The sequence below is a fragment of the Lactuca saligna genome, chromosome 5 (assembly GCF_052625555.1).
Source record: "Lactuca saligna cultivar CGN05327 chromosome 5, ASM5262555v1, whole genome shotgun sequence".
In the NCBI taxonomy this organism is placed as follows: domain Eukaryota; kingdom Viridiplantae; phylum Streptophyta; class Magnoliopsida; order Asterales; family Asteraceae; genus Lactuca; species Lactuca saligna.
The window spans coordinates 270,114,035-270,132,009 of NC_136421.1; the positions used below are offsets into that span (position 1 = coordinate 270,114,035).

Below are 17,975 nucleotides of genomic sequence, written 5' to 3' on the forward strand. Positions count from 1 at the left end.
AATAGCAGATTGCATGGCCATTGTCATCAAGTTCCCCGATTTTCGTGAAGGATCCAACAATTTTTCACAAGCATTGTTTGTCTTCACCAAAAAGCAAAATCATGAAGCTTTTATGTTTCCAACGACCGATGAAGCCAAGATGGAGTTTCTTAAGTTACTTACGAAATAATGATTTAGCCATATGTGTTATGCTTTGACATTTATATGTTATCCTTTAACAATATGTGATATGATTTGACATTAAGTTTTATGTTTTGACATTATGCGTTGTCCTTTGACATTATGTATTTGACATTTTATATTATGTGTTATTGTTTGTCTTTATATTATGTGTTAATGGTTGACATCATTTTATTTGTATTATGTAGGATGGATAGTGATGATTCTAATTCATCCAATGATAATGAAGAATGTGTAATGGAAGAGGATAGAGAATTTGAAATGTTATGTGGATTAGCTTTGAAAGGGATAATACTCGCTCGTAACTTACGTACGCCATGTCACACTTGAGATCGCACAAGGCACATGTTTATTACAGAAGTACTAAAAGATCATCCTAGACGTTGGTATGAGATGTTTAGACTCAACGTACCAGTTTTTAGACAGTTATGCTTAGATCTTGCTACAAATTACGGGCTACAACAAACACGAAAAGTATTTATAGAGGAGTATGTAGGAATATTTTTGATGACTTTGGCGCATGGGTGTAACAATAGATTTGTGCAAGAATTTTTTAATCATTCGGGGGAAACGATTCACAGGCATTTCCATACAGTTTTGGAAGCCGTGCTAAAACTGAGTGTCGACATCATCAAGCCAGACGCAAACTATAATGATGATGTTCCCGAATATATATTAAATAACCCTCGGTATTATCCAATGTTCAAGGTATTATCCAATGTTTATTTTCTTGGTAGTCAAACTTTAACAAATAATTTATTTATGTTATATTTTTGAATTTGAAGGATTGCATTGGTGCTATAGATGGGACACACGTCACGGCATCGGTTCCACAAAAAGATGAAGTGAAGTACATTGGTTGAAAGGGATATGCAACACAAAATATAATAGATGTTTGTGATTTTAACATGTGCTTTATATTTGTTTGGGCCGGTTAGGAGGGGACTGCACACGATACAAGAATTTTCAATGAAGCCTTACAGAGATTAGATCTTAATTTTCCCTATCCAATGGGTGGTTAGTATTTTTTCTTTTTCTTTTTGGAACACAAGTTTTATGTTTTTACTACTTGTTTGAAACGAATAATAAATGATTGTTTTATTTACAGATAAATAATATAATCACATTACGTAGATGAATGTAATATTATCTATGTTATTTTTATTAATTATTTACAATTTGTATGAACGTAATTTTAATATTGTTATGGTCTAATCCAAAAAATTAGAAATATTTTAATTTGTATGAACGTAATTTATATTTTACATTTGTATGAACGTAATTCTAATATTGTCATGGTATAATACAAAAAGTCCTCTTATGATTTTTTTACAATTTGTATGAACGTAGTAATTTTAATATTATCATGGTATAATCTAAAAAATTAGAAATATTTTAAAAGAAATTTATATTTTATATTTTCTAATAAAATGTTTATAAAATTATTTACAATTTGTATGAGCGTTGTAATTTTAATATTATCATGGTATAATCTAAAAAATTAGAAATATTTTAAAAGAAATTTATATTTTATATTTTCTAATAAAATGTTTATAAAATTATAATATGTGTTTAAAAAAAATTTAAGTATAAAATAATATATGTAAAGTAGTAGATCAATATAAATATGTAAACATGTTATTTTTTGTCATTTTACATGTAAAAGTTAAACCAAACACTTTAACTTTTGGTTTTTCTTTTCAAAAGTTAATCTAAACACATTTTAAAAAATAACATTTGTAAAAAATCCTTTTCCAAAAAGTTCTTTTACAAAAAGAACTTTTGTCCCACAAAAGCTAAACCAAACATCTACTATATTTAGGATGAAGAGATACAGATATATAAGGTATATTAACTTTTTTTAAAATATAAAAAATAAATACATAAATAAAAAAATAAGTTAAAAATGACACAATAGTCTTTTGAGATATGATATTGACCAAACACATAACAAAAATAAATAGTAAAGATCCTCCGAATTAAAAAATAAGTTAGGAACCAAACACAAAATAGTTTTTTGAATCTCTTACCTTTTCGGAATGTTCCCATTTGGACAACTTTTTTTTCTTTGTACACATCAAGATAACGAATTTTTTAAAAATGTTCACATATAACCATTATAACCGGTTATAATCAAATGAACACTTCCAAAAAACTCATTATCTAAATGTATACAAAAAAAAAATAATTATCCATATATGAACAAACTGATAAATTAATTACCTTAATAAATTTATTTCCCAAAGAAATGAGACTTGAGTAGATTTGGAAAAGCCCTGACCTCTTTTGGTTTGAGGTCTAACATTAGTTAATTACCAATAGCTTAAAAGCTCAAAATTCATATAAAATACACCTAATAATTACCATTTTCTTATATTTTGTAATCATAAATGTTTCTTAATTAACATCCTAAACTGTTAAACATCACATCTCACCTTTTTTTTGGTAAAGTAAAACCAAACTGATGTTAAACCATGAGGAGTTTAGGACTTTCACAACCCAACCAACAAGCACGATGAACCCCAGAGCTCTATCCCATGACAAATAACAATAACTTGAATGAACTTTTAGCACACTAAAACACACATATATTGTGAAATCTCTTATATCAATCAATCATACACTAAAATCACCAAGGTGATGATGACATTCTTCACTTCAAACCTCAAATTACAAACCCAATCACATAGATAATGTAATTCAGAACTGAGATTTATCAAGGCTATCAAAATAAGGATGATCCATAGCAGCTTTGGCTGAGATTCTGTCAGCAGGGTCATATTTCAGCATTTTCTGAAAACAACAAAATCATGTAATCATGTAAAAAAATACATCTTACATTACACAACTGAAAGAAAGATATCAAGAATCTTGTTTGAGAGATGTATAAAGTATAATACCGATAGAAGGTCAACCCCATCAGGTCCTAATGATGGAACTACACGTGCCAAATTCTGAGGCTCCCACCTCGGATACACATGCCAGTCCCTTAGAGATGTGACACCTGGCCATTGCTGGTCTGTTGGTGTTCCAAGCAACCTGCAACCACAAACCAAAAATGAAATAAAATCAATGTTGCCTTCTTCTTCACTTCATATAAATAAATCCTTCAAGAATCACAATTAGCAGAAATGCAAACAATTTGCCACCCTTTCATATTGTCTAGTTTGAGATAACAGAGAAGCATGTCGTTTCATGTAAAGTTGTATGTATTAAGTATAAACCTGAATATATGAAGCAGTTGCTGGAATTCAGAATCACCAGGAAACAAAGCTTGCCTTCTTGACATTTCAGCTGTGAGAAATTACTACCCAGGTTAATAATATAAATGGCCTACAATCAAGAAATAGACAGGACTTTGATATTTGGATGCCATCTGGGTTTGGTCCCAAATTTAAAGCCAATGTGTAGGGGGAAAGATTATGACAACAGCTCCTAATAAGAAACAATTGGGGGTATTACTTTAAGGCTACTCACAGAGCCCATGAGATAGAGATTACGAACAAGAAAAAAAAGGAGAAACGTGGTTGTAGATTGTGTATATAAGAAGGTGGAATAAAAGGATCTGGAATTAATACTGACCGAAGATACAGCCAACAGACCACATGTCAACGCCAGTGGAATAATGAGTTGATCCCAACAGAACCTCTGGGGCTCTGTACCAAAGCGTAACAATCTGCAAACCAAAACATCAAATTTTGCATTCCAAGTCTAACCTAATCAACATCATTGAAGAAGAAGAAGACAAGCAAGACCTCATGAGTATAACTCTTGAGAGGAACAGTAAAAGCCCTTCCAAGACCTAGATCGGCTATCTTTAGAATCCCCTTTTCTTTGTCAACCAGCAAGTTTTGTGGCTTCAGATCTCTGATTTTTTTTTTCCAACAATTATTAAACTAAACAAAAAAAGAGGGCAGGGGAATATGAGAGGTAGAGATTAAGGAAATATATACCTGTGAAGAACACCGTGACCATGGCAGTGAGCAACACCTTTACACAACTGAAACAGAAAGCTCTGGATCTGAGAAGGAGGGAGGGGAGATGGATTAGGGCCCTTGCGATGAGAATCGATGAACTTTTTGAGATCGGTGTCCAGATACTCAAAGACAAGGTAGAGAAGCGGTTTGCCGTTATGGTGGATGTGTTGGACGCAGATGAGGCGGACGATGTAGATGGAATTAGAGAGCATCTGGAGGAGGGAGATCTCGCGGAGGGCGGTGGGTGGGATGCCTTCCTCGTCCATCTCGAGACGAGTTTTCTTGAGAGCGACGAGTTGGCCGGTTTGCTTGTCTTTGGCTTTGTAGACTTTTCCATAGGTCCCTTCTCCTACCTTCTCCAGTTTCTCGTACTTGTCTTCCATGGCGGATTGATGAATGAGAGTGGATGTGAGATGAGAGGGATGATATCGAATATGATTTCAAATTGAAATCGCAACGGCAGTCGAAGTGTTTGTTTCCCACTTTTCCCCCGCTCTTCCAATTCGAATTCTTTCATTTTTGGGTTGGGCCCAAACCTACCATTTCAACTAGAAAACATAGAATGTCGATTAATTTAGGGTAATTTACAACGTTCGTCCTTATCATCAAAAGCATGTTTAGTCCTTATTTTTAAAAATTAACTTGGATCATCCCTAATTTTGTTTTTTCTTGCACGCTTAATCCCTATTGACATAAAATAACTATTTTGCCCTTAATAATTTGTTTTTTAAATTTATTTTAATCTATTTATCAGTTTAAATTAATATAAAAAAATAAAAAAAATATTATGTCCAAACCCACCCACCCCTCCTTTCCCTTTCCCAGATTCGATCATTCTCTCTCACCTATTCATCTTCCTTTCGAACTCATCTTCCTCTCTAATGATCGGCGTCCCCGAAATACTCCGACGAGATCATGAAACCATCCACCCTCAATGGATGACGTAGAACAAAAGCAACAGTAGAGAGAGAAAGAAGTTGGTGGCGGTTCAAATTTGTGTTTCTGATGGGAGTTTCATATCCAACAGAGATGGTAGTGTTTAGGGTGGTTTCCAGTAGAAAAATTCTTCCTCTTTCTCCTTTAAACCCACCGATAAGAGGGAGAAAGAAAGTGATGGAAACAAAATCGATGAGAGGAAGAAGAAGAGGAAGAGGAAATTAAGGAGATCGGTTTTTCGGAACTGAAATAAAATCTTCCATGTGTTGCCTCCAATCCACCCCCCCCCCCCCCCCCCCCGCAAGCCACTAACGTTGTAATCCATGGATTTGCACTTCGTGGATCTGCACTACGCCGATATGAATGCTAGAGATCGTCTCTTCAAACTCTTCTAGGTGGTGGTGCAAGAGACGTCTAGTTTAGAGATGAAGAAAGAGATAGAGTGGTTTAGCGAAGTCTGGTCGGAGGTGGAGGGGACGACAACGTCTAGTTGGAGAAGAATGTTGTCTTCCCCATTTTGATTTTGCCCTAATTATGGATTGTTTGCATAATAATTGTTTTTTTTATATATTAATTGGGTTTTCTAGTAGTGATGATTGAGCGATGATAGGTGGTGTTCGAAGGGGGTGGGGTGAGCTGAGAGCAGATTTTTGGTGGTGGTTGTCTATGTTTCTAGTGGTGGTTGTGCAGGTTTTCGGTGGTGCTGCAGATTTTCGATGAGGGTGGTGGTTTAGTGTTCTTTCAAAAAAAGAGAAATAACACGTAAAAGTGTTAGGTGGACCCATAACTTTAATTTAAATATTTTTAATAACTAAAAATAATCAAAACTATTAAAAATAAATGAAAAAGAAATTGCAAAGGGTATTTTGGGCATTTCAAGTCTCACAAGGGATGACACATGCAAATTTAAACTAACGAGAGATGAAACATGCACCTTTCTATGATATAAGGGATGGTCCGAGTTAATTTTTGAAAATAGGGATTAAACGTGCTTTTGGACACACGTACGAGATGAACGAATGGTGTAATTTACCCATTAATTTAAAATCACGTGTCTTAACTCTATACTTCCATAAAATATAATTTTGTTGGATGTATGGTTCGTCACACCTCAAAAGATTATATTGTCGTTATTGAATATTTTTAATTTTTTATTATTTATTTAAATCATTTATTTTATTTATTTATTAAGACTCATTATTTTTATCTATCTTTACACCATTTCCAAACTCCATCCATTTTTTTTATAGAATTAACATAAAAAAAAAATAAGGTAAATAATGTTTCATTTCCAACTTTATTTTATTTTTTACCCTAAAAAGTATATTCATAATATGTTTTATTTTTCCAACTTATATAGATTGTTAAATACATCATTCTATTAATTTGGTTTTAACAAATATATAATCTATGTTTTTTTCATTATAGTAATATTAAATAAAAAAGATTATTTAAAATACACTTATAAATAAATATTATTCATGTATTTATAGAAATATTACACATACACACTTTTGAGTAAATATTATACATACATTTATATAAATATTAGACATATACACTTTTAAATAAATAGTATACATGCATATGATATGGTGTTTGTAAAATATATTTTAACTATAAGTTTTTGTAAATATGTTATCGTGTTCGTGATTTTAATATGTATTTAAATTTTTATATGAATTCGATGAATAAAAATACATTTTATATTTATGATTAATTAGTATAATTTATTACATAACAAAATATTATAAATAAATATTATATTTAAATTAAAAATAATGCATAAGTAAATTATAATTGTATATATATATATATATATATATATATATATATATATATATATATATATATATATATATATAAAGGACTAAAACCGACAACTTAGTATTACTCCGTATATATGGTAATAGTATTCACATCTCCAAGAATAGGGGAATAAATAATGTAGAGTTAAAGAATATGTGAGAAAAATGAAGGAAAAAATAGCATTTAGGATGGGTTGGATATGCTCTTATTCTTCATTGTTCAAGATCTCGTACTCTTAATTCATCACCGACCTTCAACAACCAATTGACCTTCGGTAACCACCACTACTACAAACCTCAAAATCAAAGTAATACAAATCTCATATATTAAATTCAAACCTCAAAATCAAAATCAAAAATAAAACACACAGATAATAAACCAAATGCTTCTTATCCTAAACCAAATGATTCACATCCTAATACCTTAAATTCGAGTTTGCAAGTTAAATCGCCAACCTAGTGAAAAAACAAATCTTAAATCTTAAACCGAATGGTAAAGATCTTAATATACCCAAATCACCAATAGAGTTAGGAGACATATCTTTAATCCCGTGATTTAAGGGATCCATCTTTGGTTTAATTTGATCATAATATACATCAGGACGGGTAAGAAAGAAAGTGAAGGGAAAAAATGGATCTTTGGTTTAATCCTGTTGATGGGTCGCTAACACAGCCTTTGATGTAGGGATAAAGTAACGACGTGGAGCCCTAAACAATAGCCTCCAACGGCGGAGATTTACATCATCCAATATTAACCCTTTCTTCTCGATCAAGGGTGAAGAACGTGGTGGTGTTGATGGAGGATAGAGCTTTTTGGCAAAAAGGTATTTATGACGTGTCCATAAGAGGGTAGCTGAGAGCTTTTAGACGAAGGTAAGGGAGAGGATGATGGAGGAAGGAGTGTGTATTAGATTCTCAATGGAGCAGGTTTAGACCTTGATTCGGTCCAAACCCGTAAGATTTTTGCGGGTTTGGACTTTGCTTTCCGTTTTGTTTACCCGTTTACGACCTATACCCGTTTACAATTTTATTAAATGGATTGGGTATGGATCATTGTCGATTCGCTCTACTTATAACCCGCCTTATATATATATATATATATATATATATATATATATATATATATATATATATATATATATATGACAAAAAGTATGCAACTCTATGTCTAAGTAAAATTTAATTCTTATTGTATTGAATTTTAAGCATTAAGTAATGTATATCTTGTTTAAGTAGACATTTTATCTTTTATGTTAAATAACTAAATATTACTTTATAGCACACATCAAACTTGTGAAATGTTAATGCTATAAAAGGGTCAGGTTAATGGGATGGGTATTCTTTGATTCGGTGGACACAGGTATGGATTCGATTATTCAATACCCTAAGGGTTATTGGAGCGGGGCGGGTCAAGTTAATGGGTCGGGTATTCTTTAAAGGTTTTGGATCAATGGTGATTCGCTCCAAACCCGCCCCATTAACGTGTCTTGTGTGTAGTAGTGGTAGTAGACGAATTGGCCAACGATGAAGATTAAGATTATATGGAAAGGGTGAAGGTAAAAGTCGAGACTCATTTGTTTTTAATAATATTTTTTACTAAATAAATAATTAATAAATTAAAAAAAGTATAAGGGCAATACAATCTTTTTAGATATGGTATGGACCAAACGTGCAACAAAATTACATTTTAGGGATCATCCGAGTTAAGAAAAAAATTAGAGACCAAGCGCGCAGATTAGTACCCCAAACCACACAGACCATAATTTACTCTAAATGGTGCACATAGTTTGATTAGAATCATGTTTGGCTGCCTTATACATATATATATATATGTGTGTGTGTGTGTGTGTGTGTGTGTGTTATTGTAACACTCATGTCCATGTATTTGCACTTTTTATCCTAAAAATGAAATTATTTTGGAAATCTAGTCCTTACGTTGGGCGTAAAGCAATAAGTGGATCGCAACGGAGGTCGAGTACGTCGGCCGTACTCGTAATGCCCTTAAACCCTAAATTTTTAGGGTTATGTCCCTTATTTAAGCATCTTATTCCCCCTTGGACATTCTTATGATCAACCTCCATTCCTTTAAACCCTAAAATCGGAACCCTAGACCTTGTGAGTGAGATTTGAAGCTTTTGAGTGATTTTTTAGTGTTCTTGGTAGTGAAGGAAGATCTTTAAATAAGTGGTGGTGCATTCAAGTTTTTGGATCCAGAATCTATATCTCTTTATTCATCTATTGAAGGCATAAAGTTCTTACCTTGGAGCTTGTTTTGCTAGATCTTGTTTAAGCTTAGATTTAGGTGCTTTTTCGTCCCAAATAATTGGTCTTTGTGAGTATGGTATACTCTAATGCATATAAGGCGTCCCTTCAGACATTTTAGGGTGCATAGTGTCATAAAAATTCAAGTTTGATCCTTTCCTTTCACCAATGCATGAGTTATGGAGTTTTTGGTGATGTTAGAAGTTAGAGTTTTGGGGTTAAGCTCTCTTTAGCCATGAAAAGGCATAAATTCATAGAATTATGGATTAGGACATCTTTTAGGGTTAGATTTGAGGTTGAGGTAAAGTGCCTTAGTGGTTAAGACCTTAAAACTTGGATTTTGAGTTGTGATCATGTATGTCGAGCGTAAATCTAACTACGCCCAACGTAGAAGTTGAGTATGGCGTAGGTAAGGCCAAGTTTTGACTTTCTTCGAATTTTGGCTAAATGTGCCTTTAAGGGAACTTGTGAGGGTTTTTGGTCTTGGAAGGGGAAAACAATCTTTTGCCCTAAATGTTGATTAAACTTGGCTTGGGATTAATAGAGTATGGAAATTAACTTAATTAATTAGGGTTAATTGGTGCAATTATTAGGCAGAGTCTAGTTTCAGTAGTTCGAGTGTGAGTTCTATCAGTCTTTTGTGCAACCTGAGTCTTCTCACTATTCTTATATGCGTAGTAGAATATATATATATATATATATATATATATATATGTATGTATATATATATATATATATGTGTGTGTGTGTGTGTGTAACAACTAGATAGATATATGTGTTACTACCGTGATATGTGTTATTGTGTGTGCTAAGACTTCGGGTAGTCTCTAGGGTTGTTGATAACCCACAGGGCGTGGTGTTTGCCCACCGAGACTTAGGGTAGTATCCAAGGTTGTTGATAACCCATAATTGTTTATTTTGTGATGTGTTGTATGTAGTATTTTGAGGAACCCACATGAGAACATACAAACTTTCCATCTTTGTGTCTTTTTGCCAATAAGGCTTGTGTGACCTTGAACTTTTCAAGTCTTCGAACATGTGGGTCAGAGAGAATTATTGGAGGAGGTAGAGGAAGTGAAGCATGATTTCCATTTCCACAATCCAATCGTGGAATATCATATTCACATGGAAAACTTTTTCCAACGGATTCAGGAAGACCATAGTTTTCAGACTTTGAAATCTACAAAACGGGAGAAATTCAAGTTAGTTGATTGGAATCCTTGATATAACACCCAAATGAAATATCAAGGCTAGGATCCAACACCATATCCTACAATATGGAAGAAGTTAAGTCTTGGTTTGGGAAGTGTTTCGCTATGAAGGATCTGGGAGAGGCTGCTTATATTTGGGGATAAGAATTTGAGAGACAAGATTAAAAGGGTAATTGGACTTAGTCAAAGTATGTATTTGGAAAAAGTACTAAAGTGTTTTAGCATGGAGAATTCCAAAAAATGGAGAACTGCCCATACAGAGTAATACCAAACTGAGTAAGACTTGGAGCTCGAGTACTGATGCAAAGATAACATAAATGAGTAGAGTTTCATATGCTTTCGCCGTTGGATCCATCATGTATGTTATGGCATGTACTCATCCTAATGTGGATTTTTCTTTGATCATGGTTAGTCATTATCAGGGAAATATAGGCAGAGCTCATTGGATAACAGTTAAGAATATTCTTAAGTATTTGTGAAGAACCAAGGATTGTGTCCTTATACTTGGTGACAATGATAACTTAAGAGTAACCGGGTATAGTAACGCCAACTTTCAGACAAACAAAGACAACTTTCATTCTCAATCTGACTGGGTGTTTACCCTTAATGGAGGAGCGATAACCTGTAAAAGTTCAAAATAGGAGATAGTGGTTGATTCTACCTGTGAATCAGAATACATAGCAACAAGCGAAGCATCAAAAGATGCGATATGGTTAAAGAAATTCATTGGAGACCTTGGAATTTTTCCATCTATCAAGGAGCCAATGGATATTTTCTGTGATAATGAAGGAGCGGTTGCCTTGAAAAATGAACCAAGCGATCATGACAAATCGAGACATATCGACAAAAAATATCATTTCATTAGACACAGAGTAGAAGAAGGTCACATCGTCATGAAGAGAGTGTCATCAGAAGGGAATCCAATAGATCCCCTCATAAAGGGTCTGAGTAATGTCTAGCACATTTAGAATGCTAGGAGCATTGGACCGAAGGATGATATTAGTTTTAGTAGTTAGCTGGGTATTTAGAAACTTGTAACAAAATAAATGTAATTGACTTCTGGTGATTAAGTAATGGAGATTTATTTATGAGTTGGATTACTACCTTTTGTCTATTGTTTATTTTGTGTTTCATTTTGCATGTTTTACTTCCAAAATAATTGGATTATTCAAACTCCACAGTCGTTCATACTTTTGGAAGTAATTAGCGAATTAAGGCTGTCATAAATTGGATTGTAGATTATCTAAGGGTTTAGACATAACAACAGTTTGCTGCAAAATTCATGAGTACTTGAAAATAGGGATTTTAAGTATTGGATTAACCCACGCTCAGAATTACTTCATTGAATTTATCACGAGTAATTATGAGACGATAATATCTTATAATATTTAAACGAAGATATATGAGTCGTGGTTTACAAATCGATTGTGCATTGATAATATGTAAACGCATCGGTAACTTGATGTTATAAAACATATTTTTGTGCGTAATTTGGTGAGTAAATCACAAGCATATAAGTCAAAGTCCATCTGTTACTTTTGACTTAACGGAAAAAAAACGATATATTTGGGCCCCTCGATAATTTAGTGTTGACTTATAGTGTCAGGACCGTCCATGACTAAATTGATGTATTCGATTAGTAGTTCTTTGCCATTACAAATCAGAAATCGGGAAAAAAAGTATTGGGCAATGAGATTGATTATGTTCCATGTCTCATGTCCACATGATATATTGCATAACGAAGGATTACATGATCACTTATCTTAGGACACATATTTGACGGGGTCAGAGTTCGACAACAACTTTTGAGAGTTACAATTTGCTAATCAAAATTTGAAGTTTACTAGCAACTATAGGTATTAGACTTATCAAAGTGGAAGACTGTTTGATTAGGTGTCTATGCCCATAACTATAATTGTTATATACTTAAATTGATAGTAGCACATTCCTTTTGGGTTGCCCTCAAAACTAGCAACTGGATAGATGATTTTGGAGAAGGGGGTTGATTTATTATTTGATTAATAAATTGAAATAAATGATTTGTTAATATATTATGAGAATAATATATTAATTAGAAATAGTAATATTTAATTAATATATAATCAGAAATTAATTGAAATTAATCTTGAGATTAAAGGAATTAATTAAAAATGCAGGGGATGAAGTGCAATTGTTTAATAGTTGAACAAGAGGCAATCTAGAACCCTCTATTAGGAATGGATGGTTTCTTCATGATTAAGGGATTCTAAAATAATACCTGTTGGATAAATAGGAAAGTGGATAATTATCCGGTTTAAGATAATCGTGGAGTAGGGGCTTATTTAGGGTTTCTTGACTGCACTATATAAACAACCTAAACCCTAAGATTTTTGGCCACTATTTATTTTGAAGGGATAACCGAATTTTCTAGCATCTCTCCTTCTTCTCAATCATCTTACTTTGCTAGTGTTGGATGTGAACCACTAGAGGTGTGCATTTGTGACGTTTGCTCTCAAGGCTTCATCAACACAAGGATTTACATTGTTATTACTACATAACAATCAAGGTATGATTCTTATAACCCTATTTGTATTTTTTCGATAATATACTAGTGTTCTAGGGTTTCTATTTTGTTGTTCAAGTTGCATGTTCAATTAGAAAAAACATAGATCAATTATTAAGGTTGCATGCACACATAGGATTTATATGTTTTGCATAATACCCATCAGAGACAGGTTGGGAGAAAGAAGAATTCACGTGTCAGAGATGGGTCAGATAGAGACAGGAATCGAGAAAGAACTAGGGGTGGAAGGTATCAATCACAGTATGATGCAATAAACAAAATCTCGGTTTCTTTTTACGTGACAAATTTACCTGGAGATCTGCAACCAATGGAATTATGGAAAAGATGTGAAAAGCTTAGAACTGTTGTTGATGTTTATATTGCCCAGAGGAGATCAAGAATGGGTAGAAGATTTGGATTTGTCAATTTCAACAAAGTCAAGAACAATCAAGAACTAGAAAGGAGACTATGTGAGATATGGTTTGGCAATTACCATGTCTTTGCCTCAATATCAAAATATATAAGACAGGAGGATATTATGGTAGAAAAAGAAAATCCCAGCAAGATCAAAAGCAGAAGGATAACGTGAGAAGTAAAAATGAGGCTAAAAAAAGAAATTGTATGCAAAGGTTGTTATGGGTGAAGGGACTAGTACTCATAACGTATCCAATCAGTTGCGAAAAGTGATGATTAATGGATGTGAGTTAACAGGAACGACTGATACGCAAAAAACACTTCATGCTGAGGTTTATGATGCTTCCATGATACCAAAACTGATTAACATGTGCACTGAAGAGGGATTCTCCACAATTAAAATAAGGTATGTGGGTGTGGATTTCATTTGATTCAGAGAAAGCATGTAAAAACTTTTCTGGTAATGCTGGAATTCAAAATATTTTTAGTAAAATTCGTTCTATTGCAAATGAGTTTGTTGTTTCGTATATAGTTGTGTGGATTGAGATTATTGGACTCCCTATGTGTGCTTGGAATCCATGTGTTTTCAAGAAGGTTGCTTCTATTTGGGGGCAGGTGTTGTTTTCAGATGATGATGAGTCTAACTATATGTCTGCAAGGAAAGTGTGTGTCCAGACATGAGTTATGTCTTTCATTCAGGAATCTATATGTGTGGTAATTTAAGAAAAAGAGTATCAGGTTCATGTAAAAGAGATGACACTTTGGGAACCTGATGTTGCAAATGAAGGCAGTTTTGTAGAAGATGAGAGTAGTTCTAGAGGTTGTTTTGAAGGTGGTATCGGAGATTTCTTTGAAAATTATTCGGTAAATAATGAAGAGGATAATGCATATCAGTGTGAGAAGGAAACAAAAGTGGATAGTGAAAATGATAACTTTATATTGGGTAGGAAGCAACAGGTAAATGTGAACCATGTAAATAATGATGTTGATGTTGATAAAAACTATCTAGGATGTGAAAAAGGAGTGGATTTTAAAGTTGATCAAAACATTCATGTTGAACAAGAGACTCAAGTTCATCAAGAGCTATCTGGTGAAGATGCTAAATATATTTCACAGGAACATGATCAAACTGAGAGTAATTCTCTCATAAATGATTCCAACCTATCTAAACCTTCGGGTTTTGGAGGTAAAAGGTTTCAAGAAAGTCGTGGAGCTTTCTAGTATTTGGGTAATGATTACAAGCGATCATGGAGTATGGGATCGGTTAAGTTATTGAAGAAAATCAATCCTAGTAATGGGAGTGTTTCATGTGATGAAGTTGCCAGAATTATAGAATTTGGAAAGGTGCTTGGATATGATGTTGAAAATTCCAAGGCTGATCTTAAAAATAGATTAACCGGTGTGGGAGTAATTCACTCCACATGAATAGTTTGTCTCTTAATGTTTGTGGGATAAAAACGCTGAAAAAGCATGGTTTGGTGAAAGAATTGTGTAATTCAAATATGGTGAATTTTCTCGGGTTACAAGAAACAAGTATGCCTCGAGTGGACCTGTTTAAAATAAGATCTATGTAGGGGAAATTCCACATTTGATTATGCATGTAGTAATGCTAGGGGAAAGTCAAGTGGTATCCTTTCTATTTGGGACCCGATTGTTTTCAAGAAGGATCGGGTGCAATGTAATGAAAATGTGGTTATTGTTGAAGGTTTTTCGGTTACGAATAATATTAAATGTAGTCTTTTTAATGTGTATGCTCCACAAGAGGCTGGAAAAAAAAAGCGTGATCTTTGGATATTTATTCTTTCGGTCATGGCTCGTACTACAAGTTCTTTTATTGTTTTTGGTGACTTTAACGTGGTTAGGTCCTCGAATGAAAGAGCAAGTTCGGTGTTTTGTTTTGCTCAAGCTACATAATTTAATAACTTTATTTATGAGGGAGAGCTTGTTGATGTTCCTATATGTGGTAGAAAGTTTACTCAGATGAATAGGGCTGGAGTAAGCTAAGTTGTCTTGACAAATTTCTCATTTTTGAAAATCTTCTTGATGATATTCTGAATATTTCATATATAGCTCTTGACATATAATGGTCTAATCACCGTGTGATTCTTTTAAAAGAAGAACATAGTGATTATGGTCCTACTCCTTTCAAACTTTTTAATTCCTGGTTGCACATGGAGGGTTTTTTTTTTTTTTTTTTTTTTTTTTTTTTTTTTTTTTTTTTTTTTTAATGATTTCATTCTAGATAATTCTATTAGTAAGTGTTTGAATTTGAAGAATAAACTTAAATTTGTCAAGGTTAAAATTAAGACTTGGCAATCTAGTATGAAAAGTTCGAAAGATGAGTAGCGAAAAGGGTTTATCAATCATATTTCTGAGATTGACAAACTTTTTGATGATGGGATGGTTTCGGCTAACATACTAAATGAGAGAACGAATCTCTTTCAACACGTGTCGATATTGATAAGAATGATATTTTAGATTGTGTTCAGAAGTCTAAAATAAGATGGGCGATAGAAGGTGATAAAAAATCTAATTTCTTTCATGGCATGTTGAATAGAAGAAGAAAACAAATGGCAATTGAAGGGATTTCGTTGGATGCGGAATGGGTCAACATTCCGATGTTAGCAAAAAAAAGAATTTTGAGAGTTTTACAAGAAGAAATTTGAGCATTATCAGGGTGTTTATCTCCAGTCTCCTAGCTCCCGGTTTCAAAAATTAAGTGGTGATCAGATTGAGGATCTTCATTCCACGTTTTCTGAAGATGAAATTCGTGAAGTCGTTTGGTCGTGTGGTGGTGATAAAGCTCTGGGCCTTGACGAGTTTTCTTTTCGGTTCCTCAAGCAATTTTGGGAATTATTTAAAAAATATGTTTGGGATTTTTTGCAGGAGTTTTATGTTTCTGGTATAATTTCGTCCGGTTGTAACTAATCATTTATCATTTTAATTCCTAAAGTTGATAATCCCATGGAGATAAAAGATAATAGACTAATCAGTTTAATTGGTTTGCAGTATAAAATTACTGCAAAATTATTGGCTAATAGATTGGCTAAGGTGGTTAGCTCTATTGTTCATCCAGTGCAATCTACTTTTATAAAGGGTAGACAAATTTTGGATGGGCCTCTTATGGTCCATGAGATTGTTCGGTGGGTGAATATGAAAAATAGGAAGTTGATGATGTTCAAAGTTGATTTCCAAAAAACATGACTCTGTCTCATGGGAGTACCTAGATAGACTCATGGTGATAATGGGGTTTAGTGCGAGATGACGTATGTGGATTCGTGGATGTTTAACTTCTGCGAGATCTTCTATTCTTTTAAATGGAAGCCCTAGAGATGAGTTCTAGCTTCGAAGAGAGTTGAGACAAGGAGATCCTCTATCTTTTTTTCTCTTTATATTGGTTATGGAGGGTTTACATGTGTGCATGGAGGATGCTACTCATAATATGATGTTTAAAGGCGTTTCTATTGGAGATCAAAATTTCAATATTTCTCATCTATTTTATGCAGATGACACTATCTTTTTTGGAGAATGGGATGCCGAGAACATACAAGGTTAATTCGAATTCTTAGACTATTTTATATGGTTTTTGGGTTGCAAATTAATCTTCATAAATCCATATTATATAGGATTGGTGCGAGTGAAGAAACTATTGAGCAAGTGGCTGCATGTACTGGTTGTGGGGCTGATAGGTTTCCTTTAATGTACTTTGGGTTGCCGGTGGGTCGTATGATGAGCAGGAAATCGGCTTGGGGGGGCTTATTTGACAGATTTTGTCACACCCCCGAACCGAAACGGTAGAAACGTCCGGGGGTGAATGACTTCATCTTGTAATATCATAACAATGTATATAAAGGAAACATGACCATCATCATCATCATACATTCAAAATTTCAACATGCCTGGTTTATAGTATTGTGTTTGTTCATAACAAATTACATCCTAAAATAACAAATGTATGATGAAACCAAAATACAACATTCATTCAGAATCCATAGCTATAAAGAGTCTGGCTCAATGTGTTTCTGAGAATACAAGTCGTTTGAAAAGCGTCAACATATAAAATGTTGGTGAGTTCATAAATATGTTTATATAAAAACTTTGTAGTAGTTTGTAAATCTCTAGAAAATCAAATATTTTCTTGTAAAAAAATAGTTTGTGAGTTTTGTTTCCAATCATATATAATTGCATGTGTATTCTATATTAGAGTTGTTTGAAAATGTATAGTGAGTGATCCCCATAAAACCCTGTATTTTCTTTTATATGAAAAGTGTGGTCTTAAACCCTAAGACCTATATGATGAAAGTAGATGTAAAATATATGATGCATAGGTTCGTACTTCACAACATGTGTCAAGTGTAGATATTGCATAAATTTTAATATAATATTATTATTCTTTATCTAAGTCGTTATAACCATACTAATATGACGGAGTGCCTGTCTTGACGTTCTTCAAGCGTCGGTTTCTAAGAAGATATTTATCACCCTAGACTGCCTGTCCAACTGTAGCGAGCAGCTCAGGTGTAGGGTGTCAACCCCGTATAGATCTATACAAAAATTCCCGTTCTCCCTCCAGGAGACTCAGGTTATAACTACAAGGTTTACGGTGTACACTAAGATAGGTACGGTGAAGGTGCGTCTCACAAGA

General features: G+C 33.6%; 1 protein-coding gene across 1 annotated transcript; it reads right to left on the reverse strand.

The window, feature by feature from the left end:
- Positions 1-2,731: 2,731 nt before the first annotated feature.
- On the reverse strand, positions 2,732-4,656 carry LOC145047785 (cell division control protein 2 homolog C). Its single transcript, XM_078996138.1, has 6 exons — positions 4,134-4,656; positions 3,936-4,047; positions 3,763-3,856; positions 3,405-3,474; positions 3,081-3,219; positions 2,732-2,973 (listed from the first exon to the last, which is right to left on the reverse strand). Exons 1-6 carry the CDS (start codon positions 4,538-4,540, stop codon positions 2,881-2,883), a joined length of 915 nt encoding a protein of 304 aa, XP_078852264.1. The 5' UTR covers positions 4,541-4,656; the 3' UTR covers positions 2,732-2,880.
- Between the last annotated feature and the right edge of the window lie 13,319 nt (positions 4,657-17,975).